The sequence below is a fragment of the Artibeus jamaicensis genome, unplaced genomic scaffold (assembly GCF_021234435.1).
Source record: "Artibeus jamaicensis isolate MK-2021 breed Jamaican fruit bat unplaced genomic scaffold, CSHL_Jam_final contig_414, whole genome shotgun sequence".
Classification (NCBI taxonomy): Eukaryota; Metazoa; Chordata; class Mammalia; order Chiroptera; family Phyllostomidae; genus Artibeus; species Artibeus jamaicensis.
Window position 1 is genome coordinate 2,700,141 of NW_026521822.1, and position 24,842 is coordinate 2,724,982.

Sequence of the window (24,842 nt, forward strand, 5' to 3'; positions counted from 1 at the left end):
AAATTTGTTGCTTTCAGCCATTACCTCAAAAGATAAAAAACATCAGAAGTTATATACATAGGCAACTCCATTTCTTCTTTTGTGTTTATTGACAAAAGCAGCAAGTTCGTTTGTATCTCAGAGTACTGATTGTACAAAAAGAAACTTTTAGGACTAAATACCTTATCAAATGGCCTGTCTGGCAATGACCTCATCCTAAAGAAATGAAATGGAAGTTCTATAAAGGCCTGGACAGTGGCAAGGTGATTTAAAATATTCACTATTCTGGCATAGGTCCTTGAAAATTTTCAGGCTTAAAACGGTCATGTACCTTTGCTTTTTGACATTTTAAATCTACTATTACCTTCATTAGTAAATACAGAAACTGAGATCTAAAAGTCAATTCACTAGTTTTTGAAGTAATACCTTAGCTGCAAAGCACAGGTATCTTAGACCTCAAAGTACTTCAGTAATATTAACTGATTAACTCCTCCAGGGAAAATAGTCATGAGGCAGAAACCGCTCTTGGACTTCATCATTAGCATCTCATTGTATGCCTCACCCTTTCAATGCTCTGCACTTTCAGGGTGTATGAGTACATTGATCTCCTGGGGCCCCAGTCAGCCAAGGACAAAGATCCTGTAAACTAACTAATCCTCCTAGGGACTTTTCTGTTTTAAAAGGTGCCTTAGAAAAAGCAAAGTATAATGAAACTGAATTACCTTTGACAGTAGAATCTTGAGCCCTGTAGTAGCTGCCTGGCAAAAGTGTTTAAAGAATGAAAAATTTCAGGCATCAACTTACTCAATAGAAATAATAATTCATGCTTCACAATCCAAAAATTTTTGCTGGTCACTGTAGCTATGCAACAGAAAATTATTGCACATCAAGAATATTTGACACAGGAAAAAGGAATATTTAATGAATGGAAGTAGAACATATATGTAACAAGGGAGAGGGAACTGTTTATAAAAACATATATAGTAAGCCCTAGCTGGTGTGGCTTAGTAGGTTGGAGTGCCGTTCAGTAACCAAAGCATTGTGGATTCGATTTCCAGTCAGGGTCTACACCTAGGTTGCAGTATTGATCCCTGGTCCAGATGTTTCTCTCTCTCCTTTTCTTCCTCTCTAAAAGTAATAAAGAAATGTTCTTGAGTGATGATTTTAAAAAACCCACATATATATGGTATTTGTATTTCACTGCCTGGCTTATTTCACTTAGCATAATGCTTTCCAGTTCCATCCATGCTGTCACAAAGGGTAGTAGCTCTTTCTTTCTTTCTGCTGCATAGAATTCCATTGTGTAAATGTATCACAGTTTTTTGATCCATTCATAATAGGAACATAATCAACAAAACAAACAAACAAGCAAAATATAACCAAAGACACTGAAATAGAAAATAGGCTGACAGTGTCCAGAGGGGGAAGGGGATGGAATTTCAGGGGAAAAAGGGAAGGGTTTGCAGGAACAAGTATAAAGGACACATGGACAAAAACAAGTGGTGGGGGTGGAAATGGGAGGAAGGTGAAGAGGGCTGGGGTGGGGGTGAGCTGGGATGGAAGTAAAAGGCAGAAAACTGTACTTGAACAACAATTAAAATATAATAAATAAAATAAAAATAAAAATAAACATATATAGTAAATACAATGATTCTCAAACTTGAGTTGACAAAGACTAGGGAAAATAATTAAAAATGGAGATTTCCTGACTCTAACCACATAGATTCCCATTCAATAGAGGTGGATTTGGGAATCCGCATTTAAACATGCTCCCTAGGTGATTCTGATTAAGGTGATTCAAGGTAAGAAACATATCTACTGTATTCTTCAGCCTGTAAATAAAAAGGGTTGCCATGTCCTGTAGGAGACAATTCTGCGTGGCGTGGGCCCAGCTCCCACTGGGAGATGCACAGGACCCATGACCACAGATAGGTTCTCCCATGAGAGATCAGGCCTGCTATGTACCCAGGCCGCTTTGAGTCCTGCTTTTTGCTAAAAACTCCCTCACCCAAATTTGTGGCAAACATTTACTGCAAAGTAACTTCCTAAAATCCATACTAAGCCTTCCTAGTGAAGCAGGAGACAGCATAGGAAGAACTCTGGGACTGCAATACTATTACTGGCCAGCATTTAGCCAGGAAATGCCTTTTACCAATTAGGTAGAATAAATAGTAAACCGAGGAAGGGAGGAGAAAGGAGATAACTCTCACACACTAACTCAGTAGTCCTGAGCCTCGTCTGGTAATATTGCCAAGTGTTCCAACATCACAAGAAACACTGTCTTAGCAAGAAAGAAGGAAAGTCCTTGGAATTCTAACATTTCCACTATCTGGGAAAGAAAGCCTTGAAACTGTGCTTTCATCCCCAGGCCTGAATGTGGAAGAAGGTCCCCAGTGCCCAAAGAAAGAGCCCATAAAACAGCTTTGGTTAATTGCCTACCTCTGGTCACTATCTGTTTTATGAGGGAGTCCCTGATGCTTACAGAAAGAGCCCATAAATAACTTTGGAAAGTGCCCCAATTTTAATTAACTGCCTCCCGTCACATATTTATTTTACAACAAGATGAACAAATGGGGTCTGGAGCAAGATAAGGATTTGGGCTAACAGACCCCCACACATACCTAAGTTTGGGTCGTCACATTCCCCCAGGAAAGCTGGCACCACATTTACCCATTAATCAATATGTAACTTTTTTTCCCTCCTATCCCACCAACTATGTAAGTCCTGAGAACAAAGGACTCTCTTTCTCTGTCTGTCTTTCTGTCTCTCTCTGCCTCTCTCTCGGGGGCTCAGGGTGCTCTTGGCTCTCAGGCAACGAGGGCCTCTGGCCACCTGGTCTCAGGCTGCCCAGTGGCTTGCCACTCTGGTCTTCAGCCGCTCTTGCTTTTGTCTCCTTGCTTTGCCCTGAAACTTTGCCTTTCACCCCCTACTTTACCCAGTTCTGTTCTCTTCCATGGGAATGGGCCACTAATAAACTACATACTACTAGATTTGCTGATATGTAATTCTTTACATGGGTCAGCAAGAAGAACCAGGTCTTTCCCATTAACACTAGGACTAGTGTAACTGGTCCAACCACTTTTGCCCTTTTCATTTGCAAATATCCCTCTTCTGTGAGTGCTGTGATTACCAGTATCCTCTCCTTTGTTTTCTGTAAAAGGTAACCATCTAAAGAGAACCTGTGCATAGTAAATGAGGGCCATCATGTATTGTGTGGAGAAACCCAATAAAGGCTGGTCTCAGCAAGGGCTGCGGCTTTTGCTCCCCTTGAGAGAAAAGCCATGCTGTCCCTTTTCCTCCACTGGACTCGGTAGTTTGTGTGTCTCTTTTCATCCATAATGACGTGGACACTGTTGGCCAGTGTTTGCATCAATGTCCTGGAATACTAAAGATTAATTGATATCAATTGAATTCATCTGGTGCTATTTAGCTCTTAAAAAGAATGTATGTAATCCTCAATAATTAGGCCCGAGAGGAGAAACTGAACCAAAATTTACAATAAATTCTGAAGAAACAAAACTAAACACTCTACCTAAATAAATTACAACTTGTTGATGAAGTATAGACAGAAGTTCAATGTGTTAATATGCTGGTAACTGATGACTGTTGTAAGTGGGGTTACATACAGGTTTTCAGAGCAAGGTCCCAGGGCATGAACTGAGACATGTTTGGGGAAATCAGGAAGGTCAGTAGGGTGGACCTTTGGTAGTATAACTAATATGATCAACCCTTAAGTGATATTTATGACTTGGCTGAGAAGTACTCTCCTCTGGAAGTCTTTCACCTTATTGTACTGCATCAAATGCCTTCATATGATAGGGCCTTCCTAGTATTTGCAGTAAGGACCAACACTGAGCACATTTCTCACTATATACAACCCCGATGGATGTGGTTCTTCAAATACCACAGAACTAATGCTTCAGGGCCTTTACCTAAGTGGTAAGTAATTTTTCACATGGCTAGCAAGCTCCTTTTTCATTTAGGTTTTAGTTTAAAGATGTCTCTTCAGAGAGACATTCCTTATCAACTTACTTTAATAGGATTCCCTTCCTTCCTCAATACCTGTTAGACTCTTTTCTCTTTATACTCATTTTTCTTTATAACATTTACAACAATTTGCAATTACTTGTTTTTTCCAGTTTAATTATGAAATAATTGATATACACCACTGTATAAGCTTAAGTCATAGGACATGATAATTCATTTACATAAGTTGTGAAATGTTTGCCCTGATAGGTTCAGCTAACAGCTATCTTCTTGTTACCAAACAAAAAAAGGGAGTTTGTCTGCCCGACACCACAAAAGCCAAACACAAGAGGCAGAGGCTGGTGACAAAGGAAGGTTTTATCCAGATGCTGCCCGATCTGGGAGAATGACAGACCCCATCTTAAAGCTCTCTTCTCTGCAGAACCCAGACAAAGTTCAAACGTCCTTAGCAAGACCAAAACAAAAGCCAGTGCCCAGAGTTCCTGCTTCACTTTAAACTACTGTCCATTGGAGCCTGCAGGCAGCTGCTAAATAATCGTTGAGGTAGCTTAGCTAGTTCCCAGCTGCTGTCAATTTCAGTCCCCTCCTGAAGGCCACAGGCCATGCAGCTGCTAAGTCTGCAAGCTCATGTGCTCCCGGAAGAGTGTGTGAACACACCAGTGAATTCTTCACTAGATCAACAACAGAGAGAGAAAAAGAGAGAGAGAGAAAGAGAGAGAAAGAGACAGAGATAGACTCCCACCTGGAGGCCGTGGGCTACTGGCTGCTAAGGCTATGTGGCCCATGGAAAAGACAGGCAAGTGCACTGTGCAAGTGCAGGTCCCGAGCAGCAAGCCAAGAGCAAGAGAGCTTTTCTTTGTTCCCTTGGTACTATTAGTTTTGCAGCCAGCAGTTGTGGGGCACTAACTAGGTGCTTTCCCAAAATGACCAATCAACTTCCTGAATTTTCATGTGCTTTTTGGGTGGGTCCACCTTCCATCCAACCCCTTCTTTCTCCAGGCTAGACTGGTAGACAAGCTGCTTTGGTCTACCACCTCTGCCTAACACCATTTTGACTTCCATGAGGCATGTACCTGCCTTCCCACAGTCCCACCCCCAATCTGGTACAAGAAAGGGGTAGCAGGGCCTTTTTCCTCCATCCCATTATCTTGCTAGACTTTCATGTGCTCAGTGTAAGAACCTCCCCCAGCTGCCATTTAGGTGGGGGGTGGGGAAGGACTCCCCTGGTGCAATGTCAAATACACACAGGGTGAAATGTTGGCAAGACCTCTGCTTGGTTATCCAGGCAACAAGTAATATGGCCTCATGCCACGTGGAGCTGTGTTGCAAAACTCAATGTCCTCGCCATGATTCCAGGCAGTTTACAGCAAAGGCATTCTTTGACCAGCTGCATGCCACACCCTCGGTACTTGAACCTCTGACCTCCATCTATCACTAACATCTCATATAGGCACAACAAAGAGAAAAAGGAAAAAAAAATTTTCTTAGGATTTACTCTCTTAATAACTTTCCTGTATACCATACAGCAGTATTAGCTATTGTCATTATGTTGTACACTTACTTCATTGCTTTTACTGGGATCCTCTTCTGCTCTTTCTTTAGAATACATACAAAATCATGAGGCAGGGAATGTGCATTACTTACCTGTGCATACCCTGTAGTGACCTGGCACAGAATCTCCCTCAAAGAGGAGAGCTACAAATGTCTGGCTCACCACTTTTTTAAAAAATTATATTTTATTGTTATTACACTTGTCATCATTTTTCCTTTGTCCCCCTCCACCCAGTGCTCCCTACTCCCTCAGGAAACCCCCCACCATTGTTCATGTCCATGGGTCATGTGTATAAGTTCTTTGGCTACTCCATTTCCTATACTGTACTTTACATCCTTATGACTATTCTGTAACTCCTATGTGTACTGCTTAATCTCCTCACCTCTTCACCTATTCTCCACTTCCCCCTTCCCATCTAGCAACCATCTGGTAACTTGTTCTCTCTTGCTGCTTTTAAGTGTCTTTCTTTATCTTTAACCTTTGGCATTTTAGTTACAATGTGTCTTAGAGTGGGCCTCTTTGCAACCATCTTGTTTGGGACTCTGTGCTTCCTTGATTTGCATGTCTATTTCCTTCACCGAATTAGGGAAGTTTTCTTTCACTAGTTTTTCAGACAGATTTCCAATTTCTTGTTCTTTCTCTTCTCCTTCTGGCACACCTGTGAGGCAAATATTGGATCTTTTAAGGTTGTTTCAGAGTCTGCTTACACTACCCTTTAAAAAAATTTTTTTTCCTTCTTGTTGTTCTGCATGGTTGTTTTTTGCTTTATGCTCCAAATCATTGATTTCATTCTCAGATTTATCCACTGTACTGTTGTTTTCCTGTGAATTGTTCTTTATTTCAGTTAGTGTATCCTTTGTTTCTGACTGGATCTTCTTTATGCTGCTGAAGTCCTCACTAAGTTCCTTGAGCATCTTTATAGTGTTTTGAACTCTACCTCTATTTTGCTTATCTCCATTTTGATTAGTTCTTTTTCTGGAATTTTGATCTGTTCTATCATTTGGGCCATGTTTCTTTGTTTCCTTGCTTTGGCAGCCACCCCAAGTTTGTTTCTGTGTATTAGGTAGAGCTGCTATGACTCTGTGTCTTGGTAGTGTAGCCTATGTAGTGTCCTGTAGGGTCCAGTGGCACAGCCTCCCCTATTGCCCAAGCTGGGTACTCAAGGTATGCCTTTCATGTGGGCTGAGTACACATCCTTGTTATGAGACTTGGTTGCTGTTGGCAGATCAATGGGAGGAATTTACCCAGGTTGGTCAGCTGCAAGCACTGGCTGTGATGATTGACTACATACCTCCGCCCTCTGTGGAGGATCAGCTTTCAGGGGCAGGTGCTCTGACGTGGTCTGTAGCTGTCCAGTAGGTGTGCTGGCACTGGGGTTTCCCAGGTGGTGTAGGGCAGACCAAGGTCAGCCCTCACCAGTCTTTTGCCCAAGGCACCCTCCCTGAGCTGTAAAACAATCTGAGATAGCTGCTACTTCTGCTGGGCTTGGAGATTCCCAGGTGATGCTTAGTGAATCTAATCTGGTGGCTGCTAGGTATCACTGAAGCCAGCTGTTGTATTAATAGGATTTAAGAGTCAAGACCAGCCATTCTTAGGGAAAAGTAATTTAGGTGGGCCCATAAGTTGTGTGGGGCACAGCTTCTGGGGATCTCCAAGGCAGGTCAGAGTTAGCCAGGTTGATGGAGTCTCAGATATGGCACCAACTTACTGGCTCCATGGGGGGAGAGTTTAGCAAAGGGCAATGGACTCTACTCATATTGATTCCAGAGACTTCAGTTTCTCCCTGTATACCACTGGTTCCTTTCAAGTTGCTACCCTGGTGCTGGAACTCAGAGGGAGTATCCGAGTAGGTGAGTCTGTGTGTGGGCTCTTTAATAACTGATTGGGGCTCCAGCAGTTTCTTCAACAAACTCAATCCCCTTTGGTTTTTGGAGTCAGCAGTTGTGGGGATTTATCACCTGGTACTAGAATCTTGGGTTGGGCTGGAGGTTCGGTTGTGGGTCTGGGACTCCTCACTCCCAAGATATCACTCCTGAAGTTTTATCCACATGGGTGTCAGACCAGTCTGCTCTGCATCTGTCCCTCTCCTACCATTCTGGATGGATGTGGTTTTGTTACAGAACAGACCCAGGGGTGGTGGTGAACAATATACTATTACTGAAGGAACCCCCTTTTTCTCCAGGGTACCCCCACCCCAAACTACCAGGTTCATCTTGTCCACTGCCAGGGAGAGATGTCTCTCAATGCCAGAGATTGGTGAAAAGGAATTTTTTAAAAAGATTTTGTTTATCTTTAGAGAGGAAGGGAAGGAGAGGAGAGAAATATCAATGTGTGGTTGCATCTCGTGAGTCCCCTGTTGGGAACTGGCCTGCAACCCAGGCATGTGCCCTAACTGGGAATCAAACCTTGATCGTGGGGTTCGCACGCCCACGCTCAATCCACTGAGCTATGCCAGCCAGGGCACGGTGAAAAGGAATTTTTTTAAAAAGTTATACAGACTTAACAGTAATGACTTAATGTCTTCATTTAAATACTAAAGTCCTTTAGAATACCCACATATGCAAACAGTCCTTTCTTCTCCCTCTGTCCAGTCTGGGATACTGTATCTCAGAAAAAGAAGTCCATGATTCAGGTTTCCGGCACCATCGGCTGTGTTGCTGCTACAATCTCCGGTTAGTCCAAAACTATGTGGTACCTTCTCTTAGCCCACCAGCAAGTCTTTTCACCCCTTTTCTTCCAGGCAAAGTCTCTCCTGCTTCCTAAGCCACATGGCAAAAGGGAGCAACCCAAAGCTGCATGGTCCCCCCAGGCATGGCTGCCGTGCCTGGATTTAAATCTCAGCACCAATCTTCTGCAGCCCCATTTCCAACCCCTCCCACAATCAGTTACATGTGGCAGCATTCCTGTATTCTTCCAGCTTTACTGGGCTGCCATTGTAAGTCCAGGCAGGCATGGCCCCATGGTGTGGAGAAAATCATCTCCAAGATCTCACAAGTACTGTAACCAAGGGGTTGCCTCCCAGTTACATCTTGGGTGGAAGTCACTTCCATCCCCCTGGCTCAAAGCATGGCCACAGCTATTTAACATATCTGTGAAACCAGTTAAAAGTTATAGATATGTTAAATGAGCATGCCAGTGATTAGCTGCAAAGCTGTTGCTATTAAAAACTGCTCTCAATAGCCCTGCTTCATGTATCCCATCCCTGAGCTCAGACTTGTGGGGGTGAGGACACCCTATATATGTATTTTTCTAACATTTCCTGGACACCCTGAGTTCTGGACCCCACTACAAATCCTTATTCAGGACCCCTCTCTTGGCTTGACCCTGTCGCAGTTTCCTCAATTCTGTAATTGTCAGACTTCCATTCAATTGGATTTCATAGTTGTCAGACATCCATTCACCTCGATGTTCCTCGGTGTTGGTTGTTCTATATTTCAGTTGTAATTTTGATGTGGTTGTGTGAGGAGGCAAGCTATGTCTGCCTACACTGCTATCTTGACCAGAAGTTTACCACCACTGTGTTCTTAGCAACTAGCACACACCTGACCAGTTACTAAATGTGTGCTGAATGAACCACCACATTAATTCCTCAAGAAATACTCATTATAGGGAAATGATCTAAACATTCAAGGATCCTTTTTCCTTGACCCAAAAGTTCAGATTCCTGTCATTTAATTCATAGCTTTTGTATTGCAAAATATCTTTTTGTCACTTCCTCAGTAGTCTCCCTAGTTCAGTTTCTAGCTCTGACCCTGTGTAATAAAAAATTAGGACTTAAAAGAAGGGTTAACTCCCACCCCCAAATTACGCAAAAATACATGCTTTCTGAAGGAATTTGGGAAGTAGAGAGCGCATAACCAATTGAGTAAAATCCTACCAACTGTTGCATAACATGCAGAACCATGGAAAGTTTTTTTGAAGTATATTTGATTGATTATGCTATTATAGTTTTCCCAATTTTCCCCCCTTTATCCCCCCTCTGCTCTACACCTCCCAATTCTCCACCATCCCCTGGTTAGTTCGTGTCCATTGGTCGTACTTATAAGTTCTTTGGATTGTTTCCTATACCATTTTTGATCTTTCCCCACCTATTTTATGCCTACCAGTTTTGCTTCTTATTCCCTGTACCTTCCCCCCATTCCTCCTCTCCCCCTCCCCACTGAATACCCTTCATATGATCTCCATTTCTGTGATTCTGTTTCTGTTCTAGTTGTTTGCTTAGTTTGTTTTTTTAGGCTCAGTTGTTGATAGTTGTTTGTTGTCATGTTACTGTTCATGTTTTTATCTTCTTTTTCTTAGATATTTAAGTCTTTTTGACATTTCATACAATAAGGGCTTGGTGATAATGAACTCCTTAAACTTGACCTTATCTGGCAAGCATTTTTTCTGCCCTTCCATTCTAAATGAAAGCTTTGGTGGATAGAGTAATCTTGGATGTAGGTCCTTGCCTTTCATGATTTGGAGTACTTCTTTCCAGCCCCTTCTTGCCTGTACACTTTCTTTTGAGTAGGTAACCGTCTCCTTTCCTCTTGCTGCTTTTCAGATTCTCATCTTTAATCATGGGTAATGTAATTATGATGAGCCTTGGTGTGTTCCTCCTTGGGTCCAACTTCTTTGTGACTGGGCTTTCTGGACTTCCTGGAAGCCTATTTCCTTTGCCAGATTGGGGAAGTTCTCCTTCATTATTTGTTCAAATAAGTTTTCAGTTTCTTGCTCTTGTTCTCCACCTGGCACCCATATAATTTGCACATTGGAACGTTTCAAGTTGTCCCAGAGGTTCCTAAGCTTCTCTAAGCTGTGACCAGCATGGAGAGGTCCCTGAGGTGTGTGTGGGGGGGTGACAGGAGATTAAGACACAGACACAGTTTAAGAAAAAGCAGGGGCCAGCTGGGGCACTGTCCTCTGAGGAGGGACAATGACTCTGAACATGATCTCCACATTTATTTTGTAAGGGTTAAATAAAGCTCAAGGATGTTTTGCAGACTCAGAAAAAAAAACTGCAGATATAATTGCTCCATTCCCAGGCTATCTAAACAATAAACATTTCTTCTGCAAAAGTTACACTCACATTCAGCTGAAGCTTGTGGTTAACCATCTCCCTCCTAACCCCGGTGGGTCTCAGCTGTCATTGTTGCTGGCTTAATCAGCCTTGTAGATGCATCAAGTGTGGCTTTGTCAAGCAGTCAACCTTAGCTCTGATGCCAGCCTCCATCCTCCTCTGCATCTCTTTATCTTTTTCAATTGTTTCTTCATTCTGTTCCAGTTGGATGATTATTTCCTTCTTTTGTTCCAAATCATTGATTTCCTTCCTGTCACTGTTGGTTCCCTGAATATTTTGATTTCACTTTGGGTATCTTTTATTTGGCGACCAAGCTCAATCAATTCTGTGAGCATTTTGATTACCAGATCTTCAAATTCTCCATCAGATAGGTTGGTTATCTCCTCATTGCTTAGCTCTCTTTCTGGATTTTTGCTGTTCTTTCATTTGGGCCATATTTCTTTGTCTCGGCGAACCTGTTAAGTTGTAAGGAGGTGGGGCAGGGGCCAGAGAAGGAACAACGCAGCTCACCTGCTCGGCTCTAGTCCACTTTCCAACAAACCCTTGTGTGAGATGGGAGTTCTCCTACTGTGGCAGGCCCCGCTGTAGTCCACAGTCAGCTTTGAGCCTCTGTTTCCTGTCCAGCTAGCCCCATCCACGTGATCCACTGCTGAGCCACAGTTCTCTTCGTCCGCCCACCTTACTCGTCTGGTTGACCGTTTCTTTAATTCCTTGGTTGTTGGAGTTCTATGCAGTTTGATCTTCTGGCACTTCTGGTTGTTTATTGATTTTAGATGGGTTGTTATCCTCCTTTTGGTTGTGGGAGAAAGCGAAGGGTCTCTACCTACGCCTCCATCTTGGCTGGAACCAGAACCATGGAAATCTTACTAAGAACCCAGAACAGGCCCTTTTGTGCCTTGGTGTTCTTAATAGCATTTGTCTGTCTTCCATTTTGAAATAAAGTTACACAGTTATATTGGGATAATGAAAACCTGACAAGTTGAGGTGAAAGATTTCACAATAGCCTGCAGTGATCTGGTTGGATAGAAGACTCTTTACAGGATATTCTCTTCACCAATATTGCCTGTCTCAAATGAGCTAATAATATTAAGACAAATGAAACAAAAATAAAGGACTACAACTTACAGATGAAATTTATTTATACATGAAAAATCTGTACCTCAGAAATACTTCTTTTCTGAAATCTTTTAATTTTAAAATTCAAAATGAAAAGACTGAAAAGGGCAGTGTACAGCTGTTTAGTTTTTTTACATACTACAGTCACAGTTAATTTTTTTCAGCTGCAAAATACCATACCTCTCCTATAACAGGAAATGCATGACCTTTTGTAACTGCAGACTTCAATGATATGATGGCATCATAAATCAAACGAAGTAAGTTAATATTCTGAAACAGAAGACTTGGCTTTGATGTTACATAGGCACAATCTCTAAACACTTTCCTCCATGTTAATTCTTCCTCTTAGGCGTTTAACTCAATAGAGAATCTTCCCCCCTAACACTATCATGAAAAAACTGAAAAGAGAAGTGATAAGGGCTACCGTAAATAGTCTTCAAAACTATCTCCTATGACTCTAAATATCTGAGTAATAATATGTTATCCACTCTGTATAAGAAACAAAAGTGCCATGTTTTTGGATTAATAACTTATATAATAACCACTTATCTGAAGCACAGTACCATGTATATCTCAACCTCAGTTACAAAACAAACTATTAATTCAAAGAACCATGAAATGTTCAAGTGATTAAATGTCAAGTGGTTCCTATGTCCAAACAAGATTAAGTTGGTTCTCCTTCCCTGCTTGAGCATGCAAAGACCATCCCCAAAGATACACACTGTCCTTCCAGAGTGGTAAGCTAATCAGTTCCTAGGTCCCTGTCCCACAAAAACTGTGAAATGACAGCCGTTTGTTGCTTTGAGTTCCTAAGATTTGTAGTAACTTGTTACATTGCAGGATATCATTAATATAAAAAGTGTGCACCATTTTATATTTTCACTGAGATGAAAAATTTACTAAGATATGCTTTTTAATTTTTTGAGTAGGGCTTAATTTACAACATTTTGCCCAATATAAAAAGGATTTGATTTATCCAATAAACCATTCTAAAGCCCTCCCATTTATTTACCAGTAATATAGTTACTGTTTGAAGCCTATACATTTATTTCAGATGACAGACAACAAAGTATATAACAGAGGGCACAATAAACTTAAATGTCTGTTATCTTTAACAGTAAAGAATATAAAGTAGCTGCTTTACTTTTTAAACTTAGCGTTGCTCTGTCTTCTTCATTTTTTTCCCTTAAATTCTTGCCCAAGGATGTGTTTATTGATTTTAGAGAGAGGAGGGGGGTGTGGAGCAGGGGGAAGAAAGAGAGATTGAGAGAGAGAATGCACATCCAGCAGTTGGTTGCCTCCTGTGTGCGCCTGCTGGGGGATCAAACCTGCAACCTTTTTCTGTGGGATAACGCTCCAATTAACCAAGACACCTGGCCAGGTCTTATTTTTCGTTTTTAAATTGCAAAAGTTAAATGAAGTATATTAAAAAGTTCTTATTAGAAAATGTCAACAATCTCAATTGTGTCTTTTCTACCTGATTGATAGGAGACTTGATTTATTGAGGGCTTTTGCAGCCTGGAAGAGAGGAGATGAAATTAATACCTTTCCATTCTGTGCAACAGTTACTCTGCTCTTTTATTGCCATTGTTGTCATACTGGGTTTAGACTCTCCATGGGGCACAGGCACTCTGGTCTGTTCTTACATTTTATTAAAACTATACTCAGGGTGGCACAAAAAAACATTAGATCCAAGGTGGCAATAAGATCTTATGTAGCTCATGAAAAGAAGAGGCTTCTTCCCCTTTTGCAAAGGTCATCGACCCTTCATGTATGAGGGAAGAAATAGTTAAGTACATAATATAGAAATATCCCTATCCCTTTAGAATAAAAACAGCAAAAATAAGTATCCAAAGATGATATTTTTTTTCTTTTTTTTTAAGATTTTATTTATTTATCTTTAGAGGGGAAAGGAAGGAGAGAGGGAGAGAACTGGCCTGCAACCCAGGCATGTGCCCTGACTGGGAATCGAACCGTGGTTGCTTGGTTCCCAGGCCCGCGCTCAATCCACTGAGCTACACCAGCCAGGCCAAAGATGATATTTTTACTTTAAAAATACCAAACTTCCCAAAAATATGTTAGGAATCTATAGAGGGATGAGGAAAATAGAAAACATTTCTTTTTATTGAGGAAAAAATTATAACAAAATTAAATGAAAGCAACGGATGCTTTTGCAACAAAGTTTTGTGTTTATACAATACCACCCATTAAAAATGACACCTTTAGTCAAAAGTTAGCTCTGTTCAACTCTAATAAGAAGTCTTTACATGAATTTGCTTAGGAGAATAATTCATCTCTTTAATAACAACACTCCTTGAATAGGCTACCGTTTACACAGATGTTATGGAAAATATCACTATACTGCTATGATTATAAGAAGAATAATTTTTACTGTTCTCTGAACAGTTTACTCAATTTTTCATAAAGCCTAATGAACTGGGAATCAGAATCTTTTCCCATTAAAACCTTGTGCTTTATCAAAACTAGAACACAGAACTAGCAGAAGAGCTAAGATTAATCTGTATGTAAGAAAATATAACTTTACAGAATTTGAATTTAGGCTTTAACCATTTAGAATTTTCTATTTAACATCTAAAGAAGCAGTACTTATAGCATTACAAACTTATAATGCTCCATTAGAGTGGTTATGATTACAGAGTTTCATTTTTTTCAAAAAAGGTTACTCATAACTGACATAAAAGTTTGTCCCCAATAAATTAGCTAAAAATCTGTTAAATATATATGGGTAAAGTAAGATCATCTCAAAGCAGAGTTTAAAGACTTAGAAAGCTTTGGCTGAGGTCACAGGGCTGTGTCTTAGACTCCACACTGCTCGTGGGCACTGGTGTATCTAGTTCCTCAGATTGCCTCCCCTCTAAACACTTATTAAAGTTGAAAAAAACAAATACTTTTTCCTTAGAACATGAGATAATGGAGATTCCTTTCTGACTTAAACACACCAGAAAACACAAACCACAAATAAAAAACCGAGTGCCCAAATAAGCAAACTGTTGATGAAACAGTCAAAACCTCCATATATACTTTTTTCATGTAAATATGTATTCACTCCTTGCAGTTGAAAGGGAATATCCAAACAATGTCAAATTCTTGGATTTACTCTAAGTACCCGGACACACCTGCTCTAGGGTAGGTTAATAATATCCAATGAGGAGGTCCAGGTTTCAGATAGTCCTGACCAGATCTGAGAGGATGCTTGGGACACAGCACAGAAATTAGGGCATGGTGGGGGAAATCCTCAGAATAATTATTTGAAAAAAAGCCCATACTTTCTCAGAAGCCAAACATATAAAATTCTGTTCTACATAAGAAACACTGATATTTTGTTATGCTTCCACATGATTGTAAGGATGCAGAGAACAAGATGAGTTTGTATGGTTTTTATGCTGAAAGTAATCTCTAATAGTAAGAACTCAAAACAAAGTAATAACTGTGGACCAACAGGTAAAAGAGTGTTCAACTTTTCTTCATTGCACAAGGAAATCCCCCTGAAGAATAAGAAAATTTAGTAAGTTGGAAAATATTTCTAATTTTAACTGTGTTTTCCCTTAAAGCCATGTTTTAATATTGATACAGGTTTCATACAATTGAAAAAAATCTTAAGAAGGAGCATTACTTTTTATGTAATTCCTTCATCACTATTATGAACCCTTGTCAGTTCTGGCTATAAATGAATGATGTAATGGTTTTCAACCATACCTTATTGAGAACCTTTAAAGCAATGAACATTTTCTAATTGTGATCCTATTCAACATAAAAAGACTCCTAGCAAATCTTTCTTCATCCTTTAATAAACCATGCATATTTACCCAATCTTTAAACTACACTTTCCATTTCTCATAAACTAAACTTTTATTTTAGCATTTTTAATAGCAATGTTCTATTAGGTTATTATTAGAACAAGACTACTTTTCTATATACCATATTTTCAAGTTCATGAAAGCTGAGTTTTCAAAAATCAGTTTTCTTATAAAAAAGATTTATAGGTTTATAATCTACTTTATTAGAAAAGAAATATGTTTTGCACTTAACTATTTATAGACAAAATTTATTTTTAGAGAAGCTCAAATTTATTAGTATAAAAATATACCTCAGTGAAATATACTTACTTATAAAAACATGCTGCCTTTGCCATGTGAAAATTTGGTATTCAGTTCTCTGGATTTTTTAATTAGGGCTTTTTTCTGAGCTTCATCAAACCGATTAACCTTAAGATCTTTGTCACGGTCAAATGGTATTCTTTCTTGGGGCTTAGTTTTATCTTCAGCATATTTATTCTTTATTTTTTTTTGATGAATGTCCATAAGAGATTCTGATCTTTTTGATTCCTGGGGAAAGCAAGAGAAAAAAAAATCTTAGTTTGTGTGGATTATTCACAGAATAGAATAGTGAAATTAAACAGTTAAGTAGTAATGGTGAACATTAAGGAAGGCTATTTATAAACTCCAATAGGTTTTTCAAATTCCAAGACAGCACCTATGAAGAAAATACGTAACAGAGGCTAATTCAGTTTAAATAAGGCATCAAGTAATTGCATGCCACACACAGAAAAAAAGCAAGACAGAGAGGAGACAAATGTTTAAATAATCATAATGAAAAGCACTGTATGATGTATCAAAATTAGAGTCCAAACCAAGAACCTGAGGGAGAGAGAAAGAACATTTTCACTTGGCAGCCTGGTTAAAGCTTTATGGACGCTGCGGTCTGTGAAGCTTACACAAGTGACCAGGAAGGGAAAGGCACTGCCAGGCTGAAGTAAAAACAAGGGGAAACCAGAAAAATAACAGCATTGAGGTGTTACAGTTCAAGGCCTCTGCAGGACATGCTGGCATGTTCCCTACACAAGAGAACTTTTGTTCTGTTCAGTTTTGTGTTCTTTTTCTTACCTCCCTCATTTTCTTCCTTTTTTAGTTGGAGCAAGTGTTTACCTTTTAACATCTATATAGTGAGATAGGTCTGAGCAAAGGCAATTGGTTTCATAAATTGAGAGATTCACTATGAACCTTTGAGTATTGCAGTAAAAGACAGAATGTCCCTGGATGAAAGCAGCAGGGAGTGGGATGCAGGACAAGATATAGGTGGTACTGAATAGCAGCCTTCAAGCTGGGGTATGTGTATCCTTGGGTTACACAGACTGGATTCCATAGGGTATGAAAGCATGGATAATTTTAAGGTTATCCACCCTTGATTCTCAACTTCTTCAGGTAGTCTTACTTAAAATAGACTTGCCAATAATACATCTTATGAGAATGATTCCTGTTTTGTTACAGCCTCTTCCCATTTAACAAAGGTGAGGTCTTTCAGTGTCTTCTTACAGAACACCACCTGGGAGACCAAGTCTCCAGGGCATCAGACAAAAAACCCTGAAATACTAGTGTAAGTGAAACATCCTCTCATCAAGGAAGGGCTTAGTGTCCTTTCCGTTTAAAACATATTTCTCTTAAAAGTGTAATAATGTATTTTTGAAATGGGTGTTTTTGGCTGTTGTTGGAATGTTCTGAGTTCAGGTATACTGAAACATGGGGCAATGGAAGAAAGGGTGATTTTTGCTTAATATAACCTCTCTTCCAGGCTCTGCCCTGTTAAAGAATATATTTGACAGCAAAGATTCATGTGAAGACAGCCCAGTAAAAGCAAAGTAACAAGGCATTTGTAAGAAATGTTGAAGGTGGCAGCACCCTATTTCATGTAGAAGACAAATAAATTCATGGTTTACCTACTTTAGAATTCAGAATGGTTACAGGAACAATGATTAACACATCTATTTGAATGGAAAATGGAGTCAGGTTTTCTGACAGAAAGTTAAATCTGCCTCGGCTGATTTGACAACCAGAAACGACTTTTGTCAGGTTATGTGGTAGTCATTCCCTATAAATGAATGAGCACAATCTGGAGCTATAAGGTTTTAGTAGAAAGTACAAATGATGTTGTAAAAGTAAATATTTAAGTTAGCATTGTTTCCATTTTTCCAATCCTCCATAAGTCATTTCATAAGTAAATCCTGGTAAAGTTTTTAGAAAAAAAAACTGATTTGCAACTCATGTATTTTCTAGTTATTTTTAATACAATACTAGGTAAAAATTCAAATCATGCTAAGAAAAAATAGGTTATCAATATGTATAACATGGAGAAGTAGCTAATAACTTAAGTTCTAAAGTCAGGAAAATTGGGGTTGCAATGATGGTCCTGCTGCTTTCAACTCTGGTGACTTAGACAAGTAATTTAAGCCCTCAATTTCTCACATATAAAATGATAATAATAATTTTTAAATATCTGAGTGAGGGAGGAGCTAAATGATTTAATGAATACAAAGGATTTAATAGTGTTGGGCACATAAGAATCTCCTAATAAATGTTAGCAAGATTCACGTAGAATCTGCACCATATCTCTGTAAATTAAGTGCTATTATTCCCATTACCCAGATTTGGAAAGACAGAAAGAGAAAATAAACCAATGGGATCAAACTGAAAAAGACTGAAGTGGATAGCTGACAATCAAGAGAGAGATCATTAATGTTTAACAAGTTGCTGTGAGGTTTAAGTAAATAAATCAGAAATTGTTAGAATGATGTTGTAGTTAACTGTTTTCCATCTCATCCACTTCATTTCTACAAGGATTTTATTTATGTATTTATTTTCAGAGAGGGGGAAAACAGAGAGAAAGGGAGGGGACAGAAATTTCAATACGCAAGAGAAACACTGATTAGTCACCTCTTGCACGCCGGCAACCCAGGCATATGCCCTGACCAGGAATTGAACCTGTGACTTTTTAGTTCACAGGCCAGTGCTCAATCCACAAACACACCAGCCAGGGTGCCCTACATCTTCATGTAAAAATTGTATCTTAGCTCTTACGTATAAAACTCACTTACTCACAAAAAACAAACAATAGAACACATTTGATACTGAAACCTGTCTTATTCCAGCATTAAATAACATTCATCCAAAGATCAGAAACTAACTAGAAAAAAAGTCTTTCATTAAGAGATTAAATGAGGACTTCTACCAAGATGGAGGCATAGGTAGATAAACTTTGTCTCCTTGCACAATCAAAAGAAAGACAACAAAAAATTTAAAAACAAACAACCAAGGAGGTAAAGAACATTCATTCTGACTGGTAGGAACAGTGGAGACGGGCAGTTGGGGCAGAGAGGACACACAGCAAGCCTGTGGCTAGAGGACCAGGAGGGCAAGACAGCGGCTGGAGGTACCACACTTGTGTGCGGATAAACTGGGAGGAACAACTGGGGAGCGAGACAGACCATGCAATCCAGGGTTCCTGTGTGGGAGAAATAAAGCATGAAAACCTCTGACTGAAAAAAACCTGTGGGGTTGAGGCAGCAGGAGAAACTCCCAGTCTCACAGGAGAGTTCATTGGAGAGACCCACAGGGTCCTAGAACAGACACAAAACCATCTACCTGAAATCAGCACCAATTTGCTTGTGGGTAGTGGAGGAAGTGACTGAAAGCCAGCCAAGAGACAAGCAAGTGGCATTGTTCCCTCTCTGAACTCCTCCTACAAATGGTACCACAACCCAGCAAAGTGGGTTGTCCCACCTAGGTGAATACCCAAGGCTCCATCTCTTACCATGTATCAGATACACTGATACAAAGAAATATGGCCCAAATGAAAGAACAGATGAAAACTCCAAAAATAGAACTAAGTGATGGAGAGATAGCCAAACTATGAGATGCAGAGTTGAAAACACTGGTAACCAGAATGCTCACAGAAATAGTTGAGTATGGCTGCAAAATAGAGAAAAAAATGAAGACTATGCAAAGTGAAATAAAGAATAATATACAGGGAAACAAATATACAAAGAATTGGTACATGGGAAGGGAAGGGAAGGAAACTGGGACTCAAATCAATGATTTGGAGCAGAAGGAAGAAACAAACATTTAACCAGAACAAAGTGAAGAAACAAGAATTCAAAAAAATGAGGAGAAGCTTAGGAACCTCCAGGACATCTTTAAAAGTTCCAACATCAGAATCATAGGGGTGCCAGAAGGAGAAGAGGAAGAGCAAGAAACTGAAAACTTAATTGAAAAAAAACAGTGAAAGAGAAATTCCCCAATGTGGCAAAGGAATACACTTTCAGGAAGTCCAGGAAGCCCAGAGAGTCCCAAAGAATTTGGACTCAAGGAAGTATACACTAAGCACTTCATAATCACATTCCCATGATTCAACATAAGGAGAGAATCTTAAAAGCAGCAAGAAGAAAGGGAGACAGTTACCACAAAGGAGTGTCCATAAAACCATCAGCTGATTTCTCAAAAGAAACTGTATAGGCAACAAGGGGCTGGAAAGAAGTATTCCAAGTCATGAAATCCAACGACCTACATCCACAATTATTTATCTAGCAAAGCTATCATTTAGAATGGAAGGGCAGAGAAAGTCCTTGCCAGATAAGGTCAAGTTCAAGGAGTTCAACATCACAAAGCTCTTATTATATGAAATGGTAAAGGGACTTATGTAAGAAAAAGAAGAAGATCAAAACGATGAAGAGTAAAATGATAACAAACTCACAGTATCAACAACTAAACCTAAAAGAACCAAAAATAAAAACAAACTAAGCAAACAGCTAGAACAGGAACAGAATCACAGAAATAGAGATCACATGGAAGGTTATCAGTGCGGAGGGCAAGAGAGGACAATGAGGCAAAAGTACAGGGAATAAGAAGCATAAATGGTAGGTACAGAATAGACAGGGGCAGGTTAAGAATAGTATGGGATATGGAGAAGACAACGAAAGTATATGTATGACCCGTGGGGGGTTGCCGTTGGGCGGGGTGCAAGATGAAAGAGAACAAAGAGGAGAAAGAAATGGGACAACTGTAATAACATAATCAATAAAATATACTAAAAAAGGAGATTAAATGAAACGTACATTTTACTTCTTTACAATTAATAATTATTTACCAAAATTTGCCATGTTTACATTGGTTTTTTTAATTTTTAAATTTTATTTATTGATTTTAGAGAGAGAGGGTGGAAGACAGAGAGAAAGGAAAACATCAATTTGTTGTTCCACCTATTTATGCATTACTTGGTTGATTCTTATATGTGCCCTGACCAGGGCTCAAACCCACAACCCTGGCATATCAGGATGATGCTATAACCAACCTAGCTATCACGGTTCGTTTGCAGTTTTGATCAACTGAAATTATAACTTAATCTAGAAATTTTTTGAAAGTATAAACATTTTAAGGCACAGAAAAAAAAATTTTAAACTTTCAATTTCAATTTATGTACATTTTTTCTTGTAGTAAAATGCAACTTATCAAATATAATGATGAAAGACTTTCAAGTATAATATTAAATTCTGTTAGAATAGAATTACGTGGCAGGAGAGAAATAAAATTATGAACTCAAAGAGAAAAAAGGATGAAATAAAATTTCCAACCATTAAGGAAGTACTTGTTTATTTTTATATATTTTATAACATATATTTTCCACAAATATTGATATATCCTGAATTGTGTTGGTATTTAGATTCCATCTAAAACATTTAATAGAGTCATATAAATGCTATACATTATATATTTGGTAACTATTGAAACTTACAATATAAAATTTAAGATGTCAAGTAAAAGGTTTCTTTTAGGGGATACCAAAGCAGAAACACTTGAAGGCCACTGGTCTCCACTGCTGACTGGTTGAAGAGAAGATTCCTGAGCCCCACCATATATTTAGTGAATGATAATCATCAACTGTGGGTCTCAGCAACCGTGCTTTTAAAAATCAGCCAGGTTCTTATACAGAGTACCCATCAGTTGTGAAACTCCCTGTGTAGATCACTCTATTTGGTAGTTTGGTGTTGGGAACCGCCCTGCCTAGTTTTAGGAGCTGTAAACCCCCCATGGTAAGGCTGAGTGAGCGACCTTCAGACCATAAGCCACTAAGGAGACAAAGCTTATCTCCCTGGCAGGAGTGCTGCTTCTGCTCCTTTTTTCATAACTGGACCCCAATGCTTGATCAGTTAGCCAATGACAGGTAAGATTCCCCAAGGGGGGAATGATCTAGGACAGGCAAGATCACATGGAGGCCCCAGGGAAGGACTTGGGGGGCTATGCAGAAAGGACCCTTGCCCCTTGGCTTTGATAAAGCCTGACTCCCCTGAGTTGGCAAGAAGTCTCTGAAAATTCCTTGGCTATCTGCCTCTTCTACCTGACTTAAGCCTGAAACAATGACAGAGGGTAGTGCAGCCCTGTGCTGGAAAGGGTGGGCTCCCCAGGTGATCAGACCTGAGAGAGGAGATGTAAAATCCTGTGAAGTCTGCTTCTCTAAGAATGCTCTTAGTTAAATGACAAAGGCCTGAGTAGGAAATGAGTTTGTTGCCCAGTTTTGTAGCCTTTTAGCTGATAGACCCTGATTCAGAAGAAGCCCTCATAGTTCTTTGTATGCTATCTACTGTTTGATCCTTACTGCCTGACAATGATTAATGAGCTGTACCTATATTCCTGCTCAAATTAAACCCAATAAAACCCTGTCACGGCAAGGGTCAGGGCACTCTCCCCTTGAGAGAGTGGCCAGGCCACTCTGAGGAGCTCCCCCCTTGAGGGAGTAGCCGGGCTGTCCCTTTTCCTCCACAGGACTCAGTATTCTGTGTGAATTTGTCTCATGTCTCATCCATGGTGCCGTGGGCACTGTGGGCCGGTGCACACATCAGTTTGGTATTAATAGAAAGAAGTGGAATGACATCACAAAAGAGCAGTGGAATAGGGTTAATTTTAGGATGGGGAATTATAATGTAATTATATATGAATATATAAGTGCAAAAAACTGTACTATAAAAACTTGATCTTTTCATATAATTTCTCCATATTTTCCTCTTTTCCCATTAATTAGAAAATAATTCATTAATGCAACTACAGTGATGAAGGTGTTTAGAGAGTCTATCAAGAGTTGGAAGGGGAAGGCCTGAAGATATCAAAAAGCTGAAGACAACAGAGAACAAAGTTTGGAGGAAATGTGAAAAAAAAAAAAAATGAAGTTGTAGAAGCCCTACTTCATCTAGAGCCCCTACTAAGAAAAAGGATGAGCAAAACTGTAGGAAAGGTAAGAAAAAGCAAACAAAAATGGAGAAATAAAGATGGCAGGTTTCAATTTACTGATCCCTATACAGACAGGTCCTAACATAAAATGTTTCAATTTATGATTTTTCGACTTTACAATAGTGCAAAAGTGATATGCATAATTATGTGATAGTCAATACTATATTATAAAACAGGCTTCATGTTAGACGATATTGCCCAACTGTAAGCACATGTTAAGTGTTCTGAACACACTTAAGTTAGGCTAGACTAAGCTGTGATGTTTGGTATGTTAGGTGTATGAAATACATTTTTGGCTTAATGGTATTTTCAACTTATGATGGGTTCATTGGGATGTAACCCCATTATTAAGCCAAGGAGCATCTGTTATTAGTAAATTTAATAAATTAAACATGAATAAAGACAGGAAAAGCCCAGGCCAGTGTGGCTCAGTTGGTCGGTGCATCATCCCAAAACCAAAAGGTTAGGGATTTGGTCTCTTGTCAGAGTGTGTATGAGACGCAACCAATCGGTATGTTTCTCTCTCACATCAATGTTTCTCCACCTGTCTCTCTAAAATCAGTAAGTATGTCCTTGGGTGAGGAGAAAAAAAGAAGGGATATACATGAAATTACTGGAGTATTATAATCCATTTAAACAATTCAAGGTCTCGAATTTGTTGCATTAGTTGTTTCAGATGCACTCTCTGGTTTAGCATACTTTGCATTCTGTGACACACATGACCACACTAATGCCAGAACTATAACAAAAACAATACAAACATATAGAAGTAGTCAATTCACTAAAAAATCTAGAAGTAGTCCATTTCACTGACATTGAAAGCCAATTCATGTAGAGATCAATTTGCAAAATGCCAATTTGATTATTTACCCAATTTAATCTAAAAAAAAACTCATACTGAAATTTATTTTATAAGAAATCATAAATCAGAGTAGTTTATGTAAATGGGATAGTTTCATAGTAACTTTTGAAAGTTCAAGCTAAGATTCTAGTTTGGTTCTTATTTTGTCTTCATGGTAATATTTTATTTACTTTTAAAGATTTTATTTATTTGATTTTAAAGAGAGGAAGAGATGGAAAAAGTGAGTGAGAGAAAGATTGTTGTGTGAGAAATATCAATCAATTGCCTCTTGTAGTGGGCCACAACCCAGGCCTGTGCCAACTTGGAACCCAACGAGAGACCTTTTGGTTTGCAGAATGATGCTTAACTCACTGGGTCACACTGGTCAGGGCTTCATGGTAATATTTTAAATAGTGCTTGGCTCTGACTGGTGTGGCTCAGCTGGTTAAGCAACATCCAGCAAAGCAAAAAGTCACTGGTTAGATTCCTGGCCAGGGATGATGTCTTGGTTGTGGGTCCAGCCCAGGTTAGGGCATATACAAGAGGCAACTTACCAATGTTTCTTACAAATCAATGTTTCTCTCCCTCTCTCTCTACCTTCTTCTCTCTAAATAAATGAAATCTTTAAAGAGAATAAAGAATGCTCAACTTATCAAAACTAAGAATTATAGGATGATTTAGTCTTTTTAAAAATGTTTTATTGACTATGTCATTACAGTTGTCCCATTTCCTCCCCTCATTCCCTTCCACCCTGCACACCCACTCCCCCATTCCCCCCTTTAGTTCATGTCCATGTGTCACGAGTTCTTTAGATTCTATATTTCCCATACTATTCTTGTCCTCCCCCCTATTTTCTATCTACCAACTATTCTACTTATTCTCTGTACCTTCTACTTCCCTTCTCCTCCCACTCGCCTATTGCTAACCCTCCATGTGATCTCCATTTCTGTGGTTCTGCTCCTGGTCTAGCTGTCCTGGTAGTTTGCTTTTATTTTAGGTGTGGTTAATAATTGTGAGTTTGCTGTCCCATCACTGTTCATATTTTTAATCTTTTTCTTAGATAAGTCCTTTTAACATTTCATAAAATAAGGGCTTGGTGATGATGAAGTCCTTGAACTTGACCTTATCTGAGAAGCACTTTATCTGCCCTTCCATTCTAAATGAAAGCTTTGCTGGATAGATCAATCTTGGATGTAGGTCTTTGGATTTCATGACTTGGAATACTTCTTTCCAGCT

General features: G+C 39.3%; 1 protein-coding gene across 2 annotated transcripts in view; it reads right to left on the reverse strand.

Moving 5' to 3' along the window:
* Positions 1–890: 890 nt before the first annotated feature.
* GPALPP1 (GPALPP motifs containing 1) overlaps positions 891–24,842 on the reverse strand; it is a 60,814-nt gene continuing 36,862 nt past the window's right edge. Inside the window, exons 8-9 of one of the 2 annotated variants that reach the window (XM_037155081.2) lie at positions 15,821–16,039; positions 891–1,107 (exon numbers count right to left, since the gene is read on the reverse strand). In XM_037155081.2, the coding sequence (XP_037010976.2) occupies positions 15,821–16,039 (219 nt within the window). In that variant the 3' untranslated portion in view covers positions 891–1,107. Of the gene's footprint in view, positions 1,108–13,790; positions 15,200–15,820; positions 16,040–24,842 lie in introns of those variants that run through there. The other variant, XM_037155079.2, reaches the window with a different exon arrangement.